Consider the following 18225-nt stretch of genomic DNA (forward strand, 5'->3'; position numbering starts at 1 on the left):
AGCGGCATGTGCGCGTAGTCCCAAGACTGTGCAGCTCCTGCAGCTACGGAAGAGGGGCTCACTCGCTGCTCCGGGCTCGTGTCCCGCGGTCATGGCAAGCCACGTCCCGCTCCCTGCTTTCAGGCAGGGCCAGGCTCAGAAGTCATGGGCAGGAGGGAGTCCTCTGTAAGCTACAAATCCCCCTTTTTCCTCGCAGCTATCTCTGCTGATGGTCTCCTGAGGTCCTTCTCAGCCGGGCTGACGTCTCTCCCAGCCTGGCGGGTGGCTCCAGCCTCTCCGCACGGCCCTGATAGCAGGAGGAGCAAAAGCAGAGCGTGGAGCTGCATTTCCGAGAGCCCTCGGCCGCCGGGCCGGAGCCCGGGGGCTGCGGGGGGCCACGCGCCCCGGCCCCGTGTGTCGGCAGGCCCCGGCTTGCACCGCCCCGTTTTGAGCTGGCTCTGGGCAGCTGCCGGCTGGAATCCGAGGTCTCCGCGGCGGGCTGCGGGCGAAGGAGCCGAGCAGCTGCCGCCCGCCCCGTCGCTGCGGGGCCCTGCCGCAGCCGCTCGCCTCCCCGCGCCGCTCGGCTCGTGGAGCGAGCGCGATGAGCCGCACGGAGCTAAAGCAGCGAGTCTCCCCACGCGGGAGGGGGGTCCTCGGGTAGTCGTCCGATTGAGGACAGCTGCGGATCTGTTGGCTGTGAGATTAATGTCAGTGTAACTGTGCCGTGGGGACATATCCTCTGCTGAGAGATGCAAGTGGCTTTGAGCTATTTAGAGCTGAGGATAACATTTCGGTATTTTAAAAATTCACCAAGTAATCATAAAGACTAAAGCTTGTTAGGCTGCAGTGCCAGGCCTGCGCTCCTGCAGTGCTCCGCAGAAAAGGATGCTCTTCTCCCAAACGAATGGCCTGTGCAGTGCTCTTTACGCTGAAAGGAAGGAGAAAAGGTCCTATACCAGCTAAGGGTATTTACAGAGGTGCCATCACTTTTAAGTAAGTGCTAATACACTGAGTGAAAATCCTAGGGTATTTCTTGAGCTGTTTGCGTGGCAGAGGTGACTGGAAGGCACAGCAGTTCCACAAGGTCAGGATGGTTTATGTTTTCAGGTGATATGGGGGTGTTTCCTTTAGGAGGAGGTTCGTGTTGATTTATGTTGTAACTCTTCATGTAGATCAGACCCTGCAGGTGCAAAGTGCTTAATGCAACGAGCAAAGACTGCCCAGGGATGGCAGAGTCCAAACTGGATGGACACCATGTGCACAAATAGCAGAACAAAAAGACTGAGTGGATGGTGAAGCAGATGCTCTTAGGGCAGGAAGCCCTTGGGACAGAATAGACAGATGGGTTTGACCATGGGACAAGCGAGGGACTGAGAAGGGATGCAGTGCTGTGGACCAGCTACAGGCAAATGAGGGGAGCAAGTGATAGAGGTTTGCAAGTATCTACTTGAGTCGGGAGGCTGACATGAGGGCGAGGCGAAAGGGCGATGGACTGGGGCAGAGCAGGAGGAGAAGACTGCCCCAAGGATAGAGGCAACAGGAATACAAATATGCTGTTGAAAAGAAAGAAACCAGGTCAGATGCTGGTGTGTCCTTTCCCTCCGCAATGTGACTGCGTAAGTGACCACATTAACATCAGCAAAAGCACTTCTGCATCTTTCCTTGTATCCCTGAGTATTATAAATGCTCCTGCCAAGACAAATTATTCCTCTTAAATTTCTTTGGAAGGGCAAAACACCACAAACCTGATTTTGGAAACACATTATATTTGCTTGTGTTCCTGTGCTGCATTATTGCTATGCCCAGAGCAGAGCACATATCGATCGCTGCTGAGCAAGGTTATGCAGTGAGAGGGACCTCTCGCAAACCACTGGCTCGCTGGCATGGGCACTTTTCCACGTCGGACGTGGCAGCAATCATGCAGCAGTTCTGCCTTCCTTTTTGCACATGTTGCTTCCTCAGAAACCTGTGACCAGTCTGTACTGGAGAAGGCAGGACAGTGCTGGGTGCATCTGTCTTTCCTTTTATATGTGCCTGGGAAATAGCTTGGGCAGAGAGCTGAGCTCTTCCCCTATTTCTAGCTACAAGGTCATCTCTGCACCTGTAGGCGCCCCAGCCCTGTCTGGTATTTGCAGTATTCTCTATTAATTCCAGTCTCATTTACAGTCTCATCCAATGTGGATGTGCAAAACCACATAAACTGTCCAAAGAGACGGGCTTGCGGGCTTGGCTTTGGGTCTCACCTGTTAGCGGCCCTGCTCAGCTGTGGCTCGTGTATCCACATGGGATTTTAGTAGCAGTCGGAGGAATGATCTGGGCAGTGTTTCTGGGAGATGGCCAGGAAGGACGGCAGCGGTGCTCTGTCCGCACGCTAACAGGAAAACAATTAGAGTGTCAGAGCTGTGCCAGAGGAGCAAAGGACGCTGCAGATGTGTTTAACGCTCCCTCTCCCACCCACGCGGCTGCAGCCCGCCCCGTCGCTGCCCGGGGAGGCAGCGGCCCCAGAGCCGTCACCGCGAAGCGGCTCGTCCTGCAGGAGGAAGACGCAGCTGCGGGGTCCGAGGGCCGGGACGGTGGGCTGCGTGCACTGCAGACGCGCCGCTTCCCCATCTCGGCGGGGGGCTGGCGCTCCTCCCTCCAAAACGTTCAGCAGATAACCGGGCTGCCGAGGGAGCTAGTCAAGGACGAAATCAGGAAGCTTCCTTCTCCTGGCCCTTGGCCTCATTTGGGGCAGGGGTTTATATTTGTCTATTTGCACTTGCTGCCTTCCGCTGGATGTGTTTAACGTTCGTGGTTAATTTTCCTCCACTGCTTTGCAAAAAGGCTTTTGAATCCTGCTGCTGGGTGCTATAAAAGTCCTTGTCCTGTTGCAGCTTCAGCCTTCCCTCCTCCCTCCTCAGACTTTCTCTTCTGCTTGTTTTTGCACCGGTTATTTCCTGCTAAGGGCTGACAGCACATGTAGCGGTAAATGAACAAATGTGGCCCCGATTCAAGTGCTACCTGAAAAGCGTTGAATTTATTTACGCAGAATTTATATGAAAAGCTGGCATATTTCGATTTGCAAAAGCTGGTTCTATTTTTCTGAACAGATCTCGCCTAAGAAGAAATTTTTCCTCCTATGTATTTCATGTCTAAGGTTCAAAAATCACCTTACTGCCTCCCTCAAAGCTGTCTGAGCCTCCTTTTCACCCCCATGCCCTGCCGCCCCGTGGCCGTGGCCATGGCCGTGGCCGGGGAGAGGCTCTGCTGCTGCCTGTCGTGGGTGCTGGGCTCCCCCCGGGCGGCTGGTATTTCTCTACCTCTTTGCAGCTGAGGCCAAGTTTTTTCTCTGCGTTGGGCTCCCAGGCACTGCCAGCCATGCAAATAAATAATAAATCTAGAAAGGCTCTATAAAAGTTGGATGTTATTACGGCCGGGTCCTTCTTGCAGGCTTTGCTTCCTCACCGTGTGCCTAACTCCTGAGCAGAGCTTGGGGGTGGCCACGAGCAGCAGCGCAACGTCTCCGCGAGCCAGACGCTGGTCACCCGGCGGCCGCTGCAGGAAATGATCCGAGCGTCAGCGGGACCAGGGCAGGGCGTCAGCATCGCTGCCGAGGGACTTGAGCCTGCCTTGAGCTCCTGGCCCAAGGCCGCGGGGAGGAGGGCTCGGGGCAGCCCGCGTGGGGCCGCGAAGGTGCCTGCTCCGACGCTGCCGCTGTGTCGGTCTTGGCTCCCCTAGAACAAGTTGCTTCTGGAGGGCTTTGCAGCCAGCAGGACAAGAGCAGAGCTCAGGGATGTCACGCGGGGCAGAGCAGACCTGGGCAAAACCGCAGTAGCTCACGTTTCCAGAGCAGGGGGGATCCCGAAGCCAGACGCCGTCCGATTTGCAGTCGCAGCTCTGCGGTGGGTGCGGGGGGCTGAAACTCAGGCCTGACCGCACTGCGTCCGAGGACCAGCTCCCAGCCCTTCCCGCCTTGCCAGCTGGACGGCGTCTGCCCCTGCCCTCGCGCCGAGCCCCGTCCTCCTTCGCTCCCCTGGAGAGGGCGGCAGGCTCTCCGCCAGCTCCTGCCTCGCACGGGGCCGGCTCGGAGCTTCCTCGCGGCCTCCCTGGCCTCGCGCCCGGCTCTGCCGCTGCGGCGCATCGCGGAGCCCGCTGCGCTTTCGGCTCGCAGCCGCCGGCACCTCGGCTCACCCGAGCCAGGCAGCTCACGAGGACCCGCAGCGTTGTTGCAGCAGTCCCGGCCCTGGTCTCGCTGGCATTGCTGCCTCTTTGCCTGCAGGAGGTGCGTTACTTAAGCCAGATAAGATCTACCAGCTTTTCCGGGAGAAAGGAAACCTCCAGCTCCCAGAAAGGGGCTTCCAGGAGATCAGCGCCCTCAGGAGCTGCCATGTCACAGCGAGCGCCCTCGGGCAGCTCCTCTGCTTTGCTCCCATCACCGGGCGATGGCAGAGCTGGCCAGGAGCTCTCTGCACCCTTGTTTGGCGACACATTAGCCTGGGTCCCGCTCTGTGCCCTGCTAGTGGAGAGGGGCAGTCGCCAGCACTGTGGCGGCTCCCAGACTCCATTTCTAGAAGTCCTCTTTGGGAAAGGATGCCTCAGCTTGGCGGAGCTGCTGCTTCCCTCCCAGCAGGAGCTTCGTGGCTAGTAGTCTGGGTGGGAAGTGCCCAGTAAGCAAACATTCAGCAAGTGGTCGAACGGGAGGATTTTATCTCCGTATGATGAATCTCCTACACCGAGGCTGAAGGATGGGTCTCTCCCCAGAGACCTGCCTCTATCCCCTGGGCACATGGGGGAAGTTGCTTTCCCCCAGTCGGGCCGTGGCTTCCCCATCCATGAAACAGGGAGACCTTGGACAAGCTTGCGAGGGCGTTTTGCTTGGAGGCCGGTGTCAGGCGGGCTGTTCCCCGTGCCGGGGGCTTTGAGGGAGCCCCAGCCCACGGGCTCATCAGGGGCTCCACCGCCACGTGCCAGGTCCACTCTGATATCGCCAGCATAGTAAGCACAGAAACATCCCCCTTGGTCCCTGCCAGATTATAGTGGAATTAATCATGCTGATTATATACTACCAAAAAAGGAGGTTCTTGCTCTGTTCCGAGCTGCCCTGGACCTCCTGCTTGCAAGCTGTTAAAATTGCTGTTTTCTGCCTCATCACTTAACCTCTCTGGGTGTTTCAGGAGCTGTAATAATTTTGGATGAAAAGACCAAGAATGACAGCAATCCTAGCCAGCTTGGCTTGCCGAGAAAGAGGGGAGATAACATGCCAGCGTGGGCAGAGAGGTGAATCATGTCTCTGGCAGACCAGGAGAGCGTCCTAGAGTGAGACAGGCTGAAACAGAGCAGCTCCGCTCCCTCTTCCATGTCACAGGGCCCTGCACAGCGTTTTCAACTCCCCATCAAGTCACGCTGTTGCCAGTCCTATCAATTGGGATTGATGCCCTAAACGTAATTCTTTCCCCACACCCAGAATTGTGTGGGCGTGTGTATTTATATATATCTTCTACCTTATAAGGGTTTCACATCAGCATTTCCATCACACCTGTAATGTATTCAGACTAAAGCTGCTCTTGTCTGCGAACTGCAGTTCTCTGATGTGCAAAAAGAGGGATCCTGATGTTGTGGCTGACTTCTGTCAGTCCAAAAATTCCTCCAGAGAATTTTTGTCACAGGGCAGGAACTGCCTCTTTCCTCATTCTTTGCCTTAAAACACTGTGAGATACCAACCTTGAATCTGAAAAAGACCTTTGGGTGTCATTTAAATAGCTCATCAGATATCAGAAGACTGCATTAAAGGTTGTAATTCATTGTGAATCAGTGTTTGGAGGCTGCAAACTGCACGTCTAACTGTCCATGCAAAAATAATGCAGCTTTGAATGTGCAGCCAGTATTTGCTCCATTATGTCCAGAGAAGGAAATACTCGGAGCCTCTGGAAACATGTTGGAGAGAGCACTCTGAGAGCAGGTCTCCACAAGCCATGGGTGGAATGACACAGCTGGGGACACGGTGCTTCGCCTTCTCTTTATTTTAAGGTGCAATTTCGCTGTTTAAAGTCAGCTTCCTCCTAGACAGCAAGCAGCTGGGCGCAAAATGAGCCCCGCTCTTAGCAAGAAGATCACAGGGGACCGGGCACGAGGCATCTGAGGAATACGACAGCCGGCGCTGAATGCCTCGAATAGCTGTACGGAGCGAGGAGGGTGCACTCCGCATGGAGGGGAGTGGGTGCAGGGCTCCAGGTTGCAATGCAGGAGGTATCTGTGCCTTTCCTAGCACTGCTGCAATGAGAGCGGCTCCCCAGGCTGGGCAAGGAAAGGAGCCCATGGACAAGCTGTGGTGTTTGCTGGAGAGCTGCAGGAGAGAGATTCAGGATAAAATGTGTCCCTGTGGCCTGGGCAGAGGACACGCGTGCGGTTAAGCTGATGCTGGCTAGTATGACAGCTCAGGGCCGGCAGTGTTCAGCCGCAGTGTCCTTGTCCCCGTCAGCAGCCTTGTGGTCTGAAGCTGTCCTGGGCGATGGGATGGGATGGAGAAGGTCCGCAAGATGCCTGCCATGGAGGAGGTCCTGTCCAGCTGCTGCATCTCGCCCGTGGCTTTTCTGCCACACTGTTTCAGTGCTGGGACCGCGTGCCTGCACTGGGGACAGCTCTGGAAAACACTGCGTGCCACAGGCTCAGCCTCGGTTTCTCAGGATGCGAGGCTGAAGGTCTGCCTCCGAGCAAGTGTGTCAGTGCTCAGGAGCACGGCGGCAAGGCTGTTTGCAACCCCTGCTGCCTAGCTGCAATGCCTAACACAGTTACATCTGCAGATTCACTGGCCCTGTTTCCTTGCCTGGCTAAGTGCTGCTTTCACAGACGCGTTAGCCTTTAGCGTTTGTGCACCTTATTTGTTGAAAGCTTCGTCTTTTGCCCTCATGTGCTGGGTGGCCAGTTCCAGCGGACAGGCTCTGCCTGCTACCTGCTCAGTCTTCGGTGATGCTCATTGGGGTGGACCTGCACGCCTTGCCGCAGCCATGCAGAGGCACCCGGTGCTACTGCAGCAGCAGACACAGTGCTCAAACCCCAGCAGGGAGCTGCCCTGCATCTTTGCAGTCATCCTGGGGGGTTCAGCAGAAGAGCATCTATCTAGTTATGCCAGACGGACTGATTTAATTTTATTGCTCGATTCTGACACCGTGGCCTGTGCTCAAGCCAGGATGTCAGCTAGGATGGCACTGACTGTCGCCCCTGTTGTCTCTGCAGGACAACTCACGCCAAAGCCAAGGCTGAAGGGTCTGAGCAGGCAGCCCAGGCAGCTAACAACGAGTCGGGCATAGCCAGGACGATGGCCAGGGAGCTCTCCCCAGACTTCTACCAGCCAGGTAAGATTAGGAGCATGTAAGAGAGCTTTCACAGTTTCTTCAGGGAATTGTTCAAATGCTTCCCCACTTTATACCTCAGGGGGGGGTTTCCCTCCTATCTGTCCTAAACCTGCTTTCCTGCAAGCTCAGCCAATCCCCCTGCACATGGAGTACAAATGATTGCTGTCTTCCTTACACCAATGTTTTATCTCTTGGAATATATCAATACATACTGGAGGAAAACTCCACAGTCCCTCAGCCTCTCCCTGTGTTCCCCATACCTTTTACCCATCTCAGCTGGCTCCAGGTCCTCTCCAATCTGTGCATGGTCAAGTTTGCCTCTGACCTGGCCAGCCAAGTCTGGCTCAAGCCTTCCCAGCACCAGGCAGGCAGACCTGTGAGCTCAAGTCTTATCTGCTGCTCTCCTGCTGATATGTCCCGCAAGTAGACGTGGCTTTTTCTTGGAACAGCTTTGCACAGCTGACTCATATTCCTTATCCTGTGAGGCTCCACACTGCACCAGGATATGATCAGACTGAGCTAATTTAGTTTCTTTAATAGCCTACAAGAAATTTGCTCATGCAAAATACTATTTTTCTGACTTCCTATCTGTTCAGGAGCATCACTGCTAATTATTTGGCTGGGAAAACGCTTGTGAGGCTCCTTCTATGAGATCAAGCGTGGGGATTTAGCATATAGGAAGTATAATATTAGAAGCAGCATTAAGAATTACCTTTCCCCAGGCCTAGCTAGCTGGAGATATATTGTTCATGTCTCCAGGATCTTCAGGCAATAGGGTGATATGTTAGCCAGCAGTGAAACTGGGGGCAGGATCCCACCATTGTGTTTCCCACTCACCAAAACTTGTTGCTTACTCCTGCCTTGATTTCAGTGCCTCCAGGTCCCCAGTGCTAACAGGGCTCTCAGCAAGAAACAGGAATGGCTCATTCCCAGCGCTTAGCCTGAGAGTCACGCTTACAGATTTGCCCAAATCCCCTGCACTCCTGCCTCGTCCTGCGCTCTCGCGGCTTGGGAGACGTCGCCCTGGAGGCTTGCCTGCATCTCCCCAAAGCACAGCGAGATCTGCTGGGGCTGGCTGCAAGCTGGGAATCACGGCAGCGCCTGGCACGTGTGTGAGCCAGTGTGTGACACTTTACTTAACAATAGCTAACGTCATTTGATCCTAACATAAGCCCTCAGTAGTCACTCACAACTCCACGTTCACCCTTCGCATTCTGGGGTATTTATAGCACAGAGGCAGAGGAAACTGGAATTCCTGATGCAAGGTTTTTGATATAGCTAGATTATTTTTTCCACCCATGGCAATTCATGAGCCAATTGAAATGGTCTTTGCAGAATGCCTGGACCAGCTTGTCTTCAGCTCGTTGCTGCTCAGGTGCCTGAATCCTCTCAGTGTTTTTGTGTATAGCTTCACTCGGATCCTGGCCTCTTTCAACGGCCATGTAACCAGCTGATGCACAATTGTTTCTTCGATGATTCCTTTTAACTTCAAAATTTACTATGTGATCAGAGTACAGGAAAGAAAAATGTATCTTCTGGAAGGCTGCACCATCTGTGAAAAAATACAATAATCCACACTGGATTTTGCTAGGACTCAGGTGGCAGCTGGTCTCACAGCCAGGAGAGCCTGATGGTTTTGGGCAGATACACTCCCCCTGCTCTCCCCATGTTTGGTGTAGGACAAGCCCTGCTCAGTGTGCTTCAGTATTTAGCCCTGGCTTTCAGTTAGGATATCAACTGTAGCATTTCAGACAGGAGTGACGTAAGCCAAAGTCCTCGCTGAAATGTCATGCTTGGAGGTGGAGGTGGCGAGGCACAGTGTCGGGAGGAGAAGAGGATCAGGGCTGTGCAGTGCCCTCCAGGAAAGCAGTTTTTTCTGGGGTGAATTATTTAGGAGGAGAAGAAAGCACCAGCTGATAGCAAGGAGCCAGGAGCTGCAGGCCGCCTATTTTGAGGAGACTGAACAACTGTTGAAATGGCTTCCAAATAATCTACTTGCAGCCAGAAATAAATGGCCCTGAATGGATCACCTCCTGATTGACAGGAGCGTGCAGGCAGGGGAGAGCAGCTAAAATAAATCCCCTGCTTCTTACCACTGCCCCTCCAAGATGAGGTAGCACCCATTAGCAGCACGCAAATCACACCATTGATTTATTAGAGGGAATGAAGCACCCGTCTCCAGTTTCTAGACCCAACTTAAGTCTTCACTGGTCCTCGGGGGAACAGAGAGGAGGGGGGTAGCTGCCAGGCCATGGGGACAGCATGGTCCAGGGTCTGCACCACTTGGGAGCACAGACCAAGCCTGGTGCCTCCACTCCCCCTAGCACCTCTTGAGCTCAACAGAATGAGGCCAAAGCCATTTCCAAAAGCTGGTTCTTTGCTTTCGCATGTGCTGCTCTGCGATCCCACCTTGTCCCTAAGGAGCCTGCAATCATCTCTCATTGCTGTTGTTTGTTATGGGCATTGCAGGACACGCAGGGCTCCTGTCCCAGCACAGGTGCTCCGGTGCAGGGCACTGCATGCAGTTGTTTTCAGCACGATTTGCCCAGTCGATCTGGTGGATTTTGCTCCCAGCCAGCCTCGTGCAGCAGGCCACCTTCAGTGCCAGGCTCTGGCTGACTTCCCTGGCCCCAGCTGAGCTGTGATTTGCTTTGCAGACATGGCCCAGGGTTAAGAAGAAGAAGAGGCTTAATGATAGGTGAATAATTGAGGCAATGGCAAACGTTGCTAAGAGCTGACAAGTCAGCGTGTGAGATGAGGACGGGATGGTGCCAGGTGATTTGGCTGCTGTTGCGGGGGATTGTCCAAGCCGCGGTGCCAGGGTCAGTGTGGAGAGGAGGTCTGTGAAATGCCCATGCTCGCACGGCCAGCCCTGCATTTCCCACAGGGAGGAAAGAAGGACAGATTTTAAAGCAGAGGTGGCTGGAGAGAGGAAAGATGCCCACATCACCATTTTCTCCTCACTGTGGGAAAGGGTGCTGCCTGTGCTCAGCCACATTATTAGGCACCAAAGAAGCCATGTAGAAGAGTTTCCCAGCCATAAAAAAGCTTAGGTGGGAGCTTGATCCTCTTTAGGCCCAGGATGATCCATCTATATGACTTAAAGCCACAAAAAAAGAGGCCTGCAGATTTTCACTGGTTCTTTCTTCTCACCTGGAGCTCCTGCCTGCTTTCCTTCCACTCCTCCCGTGGAGGACGGCACGAGCAGGGCATCCGCACCTCTGGCCAGGAATGTGGGAAATCCCTTCTGAAAACACGCTCTGGTCTGGGATATACGGCGGAAAACGTGCCCTCGCTGCAGTCCCTTGGGCAATGGCTGCATCCTTTAGTCCGGCCCCGAAGGAGAAGCGTGCAGCATGAGTTTGTGGGACACCCATGTTTTGATGGGAAGGAGGGGGGCATGTCCAGGCTGGAACAGGCAGGGGACAGTGAAGTACCTGGGGGCAGCGGAGCCGGGGATGGCGGGGGGGGTTTTGTTCTCTGGTCGAGTGCCGGCACGCTCGCCGCGGCGGCGGGGATCGGGGCACGGGGCCCGTGCGGTGCCCGCTCGCGCCGCGGCGCCCGCCAGCTCCTGTCCCGTCCTGCGGCCTCTCCACGGGGCCGGGAAGGGGAGAGCCGTGGTCCGGCCAGCGGGGCCGGGCAAGGAGCCGGCACCGCGGCGCCCGCTGAGCGTCTCTCCTTCCCCTCGCAGGCCCCGAGTACCAGAAGAGGAAGCTGCTGCAGGAGATCATGGAGAACGCGGAGCACGCCGTCAACATGGAGGAGGAGCCGCCCCGGCCGGAGGGCGCCCCGCCACCCCCCACGCCGCCCGACAGCCCCCAGCTCCACGAGAAGGCCGCGGCGCACCGCCGGGGGGCCAGTCCGGCGCCCAGCCCCGCGGCCACCCCGCCGGAGGCCAAGCGGCCGAAGCCCGGCGCCCCCAAGGACGGCTTCCTCCGCCCCGGCGCCTGGGACGAGGAGCGCGGCGGCGAGGGCAGCCGGGCCGGCACGCCGGCCGAGGCGGCCCCGGCCGCGGCGGCGGGCGGCAGGGCGGCGGGCGAGAGCCGGCCCCCGTCGCAGGGCTCGGGGCGGCCAAGCGGCGCCCGGGCGCCCGCCGAGCAGATGGAGATCAAACCCCTGCAGCGCATGGCGCGCGAGCCCGACGTCGAGCTCTACCAGGGCTACCACAGCTACGCCGTGAGGACCTCCCCGGTCTCCCCGCCCGCGGACTACGAGGACGAGCCGTTCCCCGAGCCCAGGCCCCCCTCCAAGCCCGTCTCCCCGGAGCCCAGGGCCGAGGCGGAGGCCGCGGGGGACGCCCGGCGCCGCGGGGGGACGCCCGGCGCCGCCGCCGCCCGCCCGGAGAAGCCCAAAGCGGAGGCCGAGCAGGAGCCGGCCCGGCCCGAGCCCCGGCACAAGGAGCCCGGGCAGCGCCGCAGCCCCGAGCGCCGGGCCCCGGCCAGGGCCGAAGCCGCCGCCGAGAGAAAGACTGAGACCAAGGCGCTGGCGAAGGCCGAGCCGAAGGCGGCGGTGAGAAGGGGGCCCCCGGCGGCAGCCGCCGCTGCCCCCGAGGCGGAGGAGTGCGAAGAGGTGACGCTGCGGGGCAGCCGCGCGTGGCCCGGCCACGGGGATGTGGCCAGGCTGTGGGGACGTGGCTCGGCTGTGGGGGACTTGGCCTGGCCGTGGGGGACATGGCTCAGCCGCCATGGGGGATGTGACTTGGCTGTGGGGGATGTGACCTGGCCATGGAGGACGTGGCACAGCCGTGGGAGGTGGCCGGGTGGTGGGGGGCTTGGCCCAGCTGTGGGGGACGTGACCTGGCCGTGGGGGACGTGGCTCGGCCTTGGTGGACACAGCCCAGCTGTGGAGGACATGGCCTGGACGTGGGGGACATGGTCCAGCTGTGAGGGACGTGGCTCAGCTGTGGGGATGTGGTTCAGCCGTGGGGGGATGTGGCTCAGCCGTGGGGATGTGGCCCAGCTGCGGGGGATGTGGCCAGGCCATGGGGATGTGGCTTAGCCTTGGGGGACTTGGCCCAGCCAGGCTGCAGCAAGCTCCAGGGAGGCAGCTTGATCCAGAGGGGCTCTTCTGGGCTCCTAGTGCCTTTTGGAGGACTTCCTTCTTTCTCCTGTCCCCTCCCAGCCCACCCTGCCCCGCTGTCCAGGGAGATGATGTGACAACTGCCGAAGAAAGGTCCCTGCTCTTGCCGGGATTATCTGCCCTGGGCCCTGCTCCATCCCTCCATCACCTAGCAGAAAGCAGTGTCACACAACCAACAGAAAACCGCTGTTGTCCCTGGGACGCAGCTTTCCTCTTCTCCAGCCGTTTTGTACCTTCCTTCCTGGGCTGGGAGAGCTATAACTACATTTCCTTTGGGACTTGTGCCCTACACGGTACAGCCGGGGAACTCTGCCTCTGCTGGCCGCAAGGCTGCATAGGGCCAGGATGCTTCCTGGTCCGACCATGATCCCAGCGCCCGGCTCAGCTGGATGCCAGCGGGGCAAAGCCCTCGTGTCAGCGGGTGGGAAACGCTGGTGCTAAATCGACGTGCAGCTGTGGGGAGGCCAAGGGAGTGCAGCCGTGCGGCTAAGAGAGCTCTGGGCTGGGTCGCAGAGCTCGGTCAAGAGACCGGAAGGCTGGCACCCTGTTTGCGTTAGCTCCGGCCCGAGTTCTCTGGGGGCCTCAGGGATTTTGGAAATACACTAGTCAACTTTTCCCACGCTGCTCAGTCTGGAGAATCGCTTGAAATCTGGGGAGGATGTTTAAAGGACGGTTCACCCCGTCCTCCCTGTGCCCTTTGCCGAGAGGACTTCCCTGGTGGGGGAAGTAAGGTAAACTGGAATTTCAAGATTTGAGGAAAGAGACATCTTATGATAAAGTTTTCACACTTTTCTCTTCTTCCATTCCCTCCCGTTTTCCAATCGGTATAGATCTGAAAATGTAGAACAGAAGAAAAAAAATGCTACTTCTTTTTTTTTTTAACCTTCTATTCTTTTGCAATAGGAGTACCTTATGGGCTAAAATGTGGTATCAGATCATAGAATGATTTCCCAGGTTTAAAAAATAATCACTGCAATTCATTTTGCTGTTATCAAATATACCTGTTAAGCCTTGCATTTTATTAGCCTGTGCTTCTCATCTCATCTTGCAGTCTCATCTTGCAGTCTATTTAGATGTGATTTTAGAAAAGCGCTACTTGGAAATACTTTGTTTGGAAATCAGAAAAGTTGTGTATAATACTTTGTTTTGGCTTTTTTCTTCAGGGACCTAACACAATTGTGATCTGCATGGTCATCCTATTGAACATTGGTCTGGCCATCTTATTTGTACATTTTTTGACATGATGTGCCCTGAAGACAAGGTAAGAAGAGCAAACAACTAAATGAGATTTTTATCCCCAATTTGAGGGCTTCTGTAGAGTTAACTGTGGGCATTTTATGGTTGACTAGCTTTACTGACAATGCAAATCATTCATTGATGGATGCACTGATGATGAAAATTTGAAGGCATTTATTCAACAGGTGCTATTTCTCTGCTTTGGTGGTAACTTGCCTGTTTATGCATTGAGATTCTCAGTTATCCTTTTCCTGTTCCAAGAGTGATTTGTGGAATAATTTCAGTGGATAATTCCTGAGTCTCTTCATAAAATAACTTCCTCAAAATTAAAAAAAATTGAACTGTTTTGATTGGATACAGACCCCACAGTACAGTTTTGCCCCCTCAATTGGATGGACCTGTTTCATGGAGCGAGACTTCCAGTGCAAGAATGTGTGATGCTATTTTTTTTTCCTGCAAATATGCTACAAAAAAACCACTTTCAGTTTGCTGTTCCATGGCCGCTGTTGCCAGGCAGCTTGTGCACTGCAATATTTATTGGAACTCAGCCCAGCAAGACAGGAATGTGAAGCAAATGTGAAATTTGCACCTCTAATCTGCACCAGTATTAGTTCTGCCACTGTCATTGTGTAGACATGTTACTTAATGTGAATGTGAGCTGAGACATCTGTATCTAACTCAGATTAAACTGGAGCTCACTTTGGTATTCCACCCGAATTAGGATGATAGTTTATGTCTGGAGTTGGTGGCAATGAAAACTTGTGAGGTTTCTTAGGTGGTTCCTGAACACAGGAATTTGTCATGGTTTTGCACAAGATTTCTGTCACACAGGTCTGAAATATTGGAGGGGAAAAAAAAGAGCCCCATAAAGGCTCACCCTGACCCTTGGTCCTCACACTTGAACATAATACAAGAGGCTCCTCCCAGGCTCCTTATGGGGTGCTGAACTGCCTTCCCCAGAGTCTCCTGGGGAATAAAACTACTGAGTTAGACAGTGCTTGCTTAAGTCTAATTAATCTCTGTTCAGACTGCATGGATGAAAGCCATGGGGGAAATGAATCGAAGGTCTTTGTTGCTCTTGTCTTCCTTCAGCAGCAAGTATCAGTGGTCAATTTAGTTTAAACCTGCCAACCATTTGTTAAATGTTTTCTGCAAGGGTCCAATTTCAGATTCAATCTGAATCTGTCCATAGATATCTTGTGGTATGCAAAGAACAGAGTCAAGCCACAGGGGCTGGCGAGCAGCCTGCCCCACGCAGAGCAGGGTGCCCTCCTCTCCCAGCACACTCTGGTAGCCAGGATTGGTTACACAGCCACTGTGTTCACTCCCTGTTGATTTTTCCATTCATCTGTGTCTGGAACAGGCATTGCTGCTGGTGGAGACCACAGACCTTGGCAGGGATTAAACCCTCAGCCACCTGGAAACATCTAAGAGGAGGGTTTGAGATCCCAAGGTTGCACTGCAAACATGAACCTTAAACAAAATCTCCTGAAGATCTGTTCAGCCTCCGTGCTCCCAGTCTGTGGCTGGCCTCTACAATCTACCAAGAAAAAGCCAGGATTTATGCAATTCAGCCTCCTTGCCTCCTTCTCTTATTTGTATGAAATAGCAGTTGCATTAAATTGTTCTCACCAAAGCCATCAGCTGTCCTACCATGGCAGGAATGAGGGATTTATCTACAGCAGTAGGAAAATGAATGAGAAGGTCTCATCCATGCGCGCTCAGATGTGTTTTTTAACTCCGTTGGTTGACTTAGTGTCAGAGACTTTCCAAAGAAAATCATCTGTGTCCTGGAGGAGAAGCAATACACAGCAACCAAAATGACTCGTGAGAGCTACGCGATGTCTGGGATGGACAGTGCAGCTTCCTGCGCTCGGAAGTCCCTCAGAGGGCTGAACAAAAAGCCTTCCCTTTCCCCATCGTCTGGAATTGTTTTCTGCATATAGAGGACTGAGAGGGGGAGCAAGTGAAGTTAGACTTGTTGAAGTGTAAGCAGACTCCAGCCGGATCCCCTGATGTGCCTGTGGAGGAGCCACAGGTGGGGGCTGCGCCGTGCGGGCTCGCAGGGTCTGCAAAGCCAGGGCTGCCCACGTGAGCGGGGAGCGCTGCGGGGAGACAGGGCCCCATGGGGACCAGGCACCCTCCCTGCTCCCTCTTGCCACCACCAACTGCCCTCGCAGGAGTGTCTTGCCACAGGTTACATCCCACTGTAATTGGAAAGGAAATAGATGTGCTGAATTTGCCCCTTCTCCACTTCTTCTTTGAGAGGGTGAGAGTTAAAATTAAAAGGAGGTGGCTCACAGAAAAGCGGCCCGCACACCTGCAGGTTCCTCCCCGTCGAAGCCCCAGCCAGTTTCACCAAGGCAGTGAGCTGACTTTCCAGCCAGTGGATGCGGGGTTGCCATCGTGGGAGTGGTTAGGTTATTCCTGAAAGCAAAAAGGTGCAGAAACCTGAGCGTATACGGGTGTTGGGCTGAAAGGTATGCAACAGCCAGACTTCGATCAGTGGTCGTCAAGTACGGAGGGGAAATTCTGGCTGCTGTTCTTGCATGTGAGACTTAGAGGCCTTGGCAATATGCACTGATCCTTCCCAGAACTGCAACAGAGAGCAACATTTGAAGGGAGATGTTTCCACCCTGATCTGCTCTGATCCTCAACAGTGCAAGCTTAGAAAATCAGCACAGATAAAGTTGCAGTTTAGCATGAGGCTGAGCGCTTGGACATGTTTCTTTCTTCTTAAAAGCAATATGTATTTTATATCCCTTTTTAAGGTAATCAGAAATGTTATTTATGGTCAGTTGTGCACCTCTGTATCCTGAAGTCCCACAGCACAGGACTGGCAGAGAAAATCTGAGGGACTGGAAAGAGTGGGGAAATGATGGATAAGGAAAAAAAAAAACAGATGCCCGGTCTGCTCCAAATGCCAATCTAAAAGGATTTCAAAAACAGTGTGGCAGATAGGCAGGAGTTTACACTGCCTGGAGACACAGGGCAAAACCTGCCTAGTTTATTTCCTTTAATTATGCCATAAGAGAGTGAGAATAATTGAGTATTTTTCTTTGTGAAACAAGATTATTTTTTAACCTTATCTAGCTCAGGAATGTTGCCGCAGTCGCAATTACATGGTGTTAACTGTGGGAGAAGTGAATGCAATCCCTTTCTAGAAGCCGTGTGGCTATACCAGTCCTGAAAAGCTGTGCAGCGTCAGCTACACTTCCGCAGAGCATAGCTTAGTAGCAATTTGCTTTTTTTTCCTTTTTTTTTCTTAAATATTGATGTATTGCAGACCCCAGGCTCCACTGCCTTTGATGCTTTACCCCCATTTGCTGGCATTCACTTGCCAGCTCTGCAGTTTTGATATGCCAACTGCTTTCATTAACTACCAATACAATTTCTGTTGAGAGACCTGAGGGGCCTTTATTTATCACTAAGCACAAAAATGAATCTTTCTCAACAAGGCTAAGGCAATTCCCCCTCCCATCCCAGTTTTGTATGCATGTGATGTGTACTCAGTTATATGCTTTCCTTCTAGGAACATTCTGAGAAAAGTAGGTAGATTTGCTTTTACGTGACATATAGATATATCCGTATTGCACTGAGATATGGATATATATAAATAAATATATAGCCCCTTAGGGATTTTGTTTTCTTAGATGCAGAATAACAAATTAACAAATTTACCTCAAACTGCATGCTTTCAAAACTGACTAGGATATGGTGTTAAACTATTCAGGTCTTACAAAGATGCAGATACATTTCACTCTTCACAAAAATACCTTCATCACAGATTTTGCAAGCCGTTTACTACAATCTGTATAATACTGTCCAGAGTTTTCTGTCGGTTGTTCTGCTGGATTACGTGCAATAATAAACAGTTATCTGCGCACTGTATTACGGTGGACCTTTGCCAAAGGATCTCACAGTTTCTTTCTGGGTCAACACACTCACTCCAGTCTTAGAGGAGAGCTCACAAATGTATGGCGCAGGATCTGACAGGTGGGATCTGGTCCATTTTTATATTTTTCCTAATATCTATTCTAATCTGCTTTTTTGTTAATAGAAGGGTGCTCTGCAAAGAGAGTTGTTTTCAGTTCTGACTTTTTAAAAGTTTGGTGCCAGATGTTTGCAGACAAGTCTCTGTGCTCTCCAAGCAACCTCTGTACACTGGACAACACGAACTTAGTACAAGCCAGGCTTGGTGATGAAACCCTTGCAATAAATACCAAGCAAGCACCAGTACAGACCCTCTCTCATAAATAATCTGTGGTGCATGCGTGCGACAGGAGAAGAGTGCCTAAGGAGGGGGGATATTTTTAATTGCAAGATCTGTTGCGTGAGGGTAGCTCGCATGCAGAATGGCCTGGCCACGTCCCTCGGAGACCCTACCCTTTCCTCCACTCCGTGGGGATGTCACTGATGCACCCAAGGCTCTTCCAGTTCTCTGGGGCTAAAAGGAGAAGCAATAGGACACAATGCCTGTTGAGATCAAGAGGCATTCTTGCATACCGAGAGGCATCGATAGCTATGGATGTTGCACCCTTGTGATACGTACAGAAATCGATACTCATCAAGGCCCACTGGTATCAAAAACAATCAATGT

The 18225-nt window shown here is 53.6% G+C and overlaps 1 protein-coding gene across 2 annotated transcripts in view; it reads left to right on the top strand.

Annotated features, from left to right (window-relative positions):
* The window catches only part of JPH2 (junctophilin 2), a 36752-nt gene extending 19236 nt beyond the window's left edge, over window positions 1-17516 (top strand). Inside the window, exons 3-6 of one of the 2 annotated variants that reach the window (XM_062589380.1) lie at window positions 7192-7310; window positions 11002-11879; window positions 13553-13650; window positions 14989-17516. In XM_062589380.1, the coding sequence (XP_062445364.1) occupies window positions 7192-7310; window positions 11002-11879; window positions 13553-13633 (1078 nt within the window). In that variant the 3' untranslated portion in view covers window positions 13634-13650; window positions 14989-17516. Of the gene's footprint in view, window positions 1-196; window positions 3363-7191; window positions 7311-11001; window positions 11880-13552; window positions 13651-14988 lie in introns of those variants that run through there. The other variant, XM_062589384.1, reaches the window with a different exon arrangement.
* The last annotated feature ends 709 nt before the right edge of the window (window positions 17517-18225 follow it).

This window comes from Rhea pennata, chromosome 16 (genome assembly GCF_028389875.1).
Source record: "Rhea pennata isolate bPtePen1 chromosome 16, bPtePen1.pri, whole genome shotgun sequence".
Taxonomy (NCBI): domain Eukaryota; kingdom Metazoa; phylum Chordata; class Aves; order Rheiformes; family Rheidae; genus Rhea; species Rhea pennata.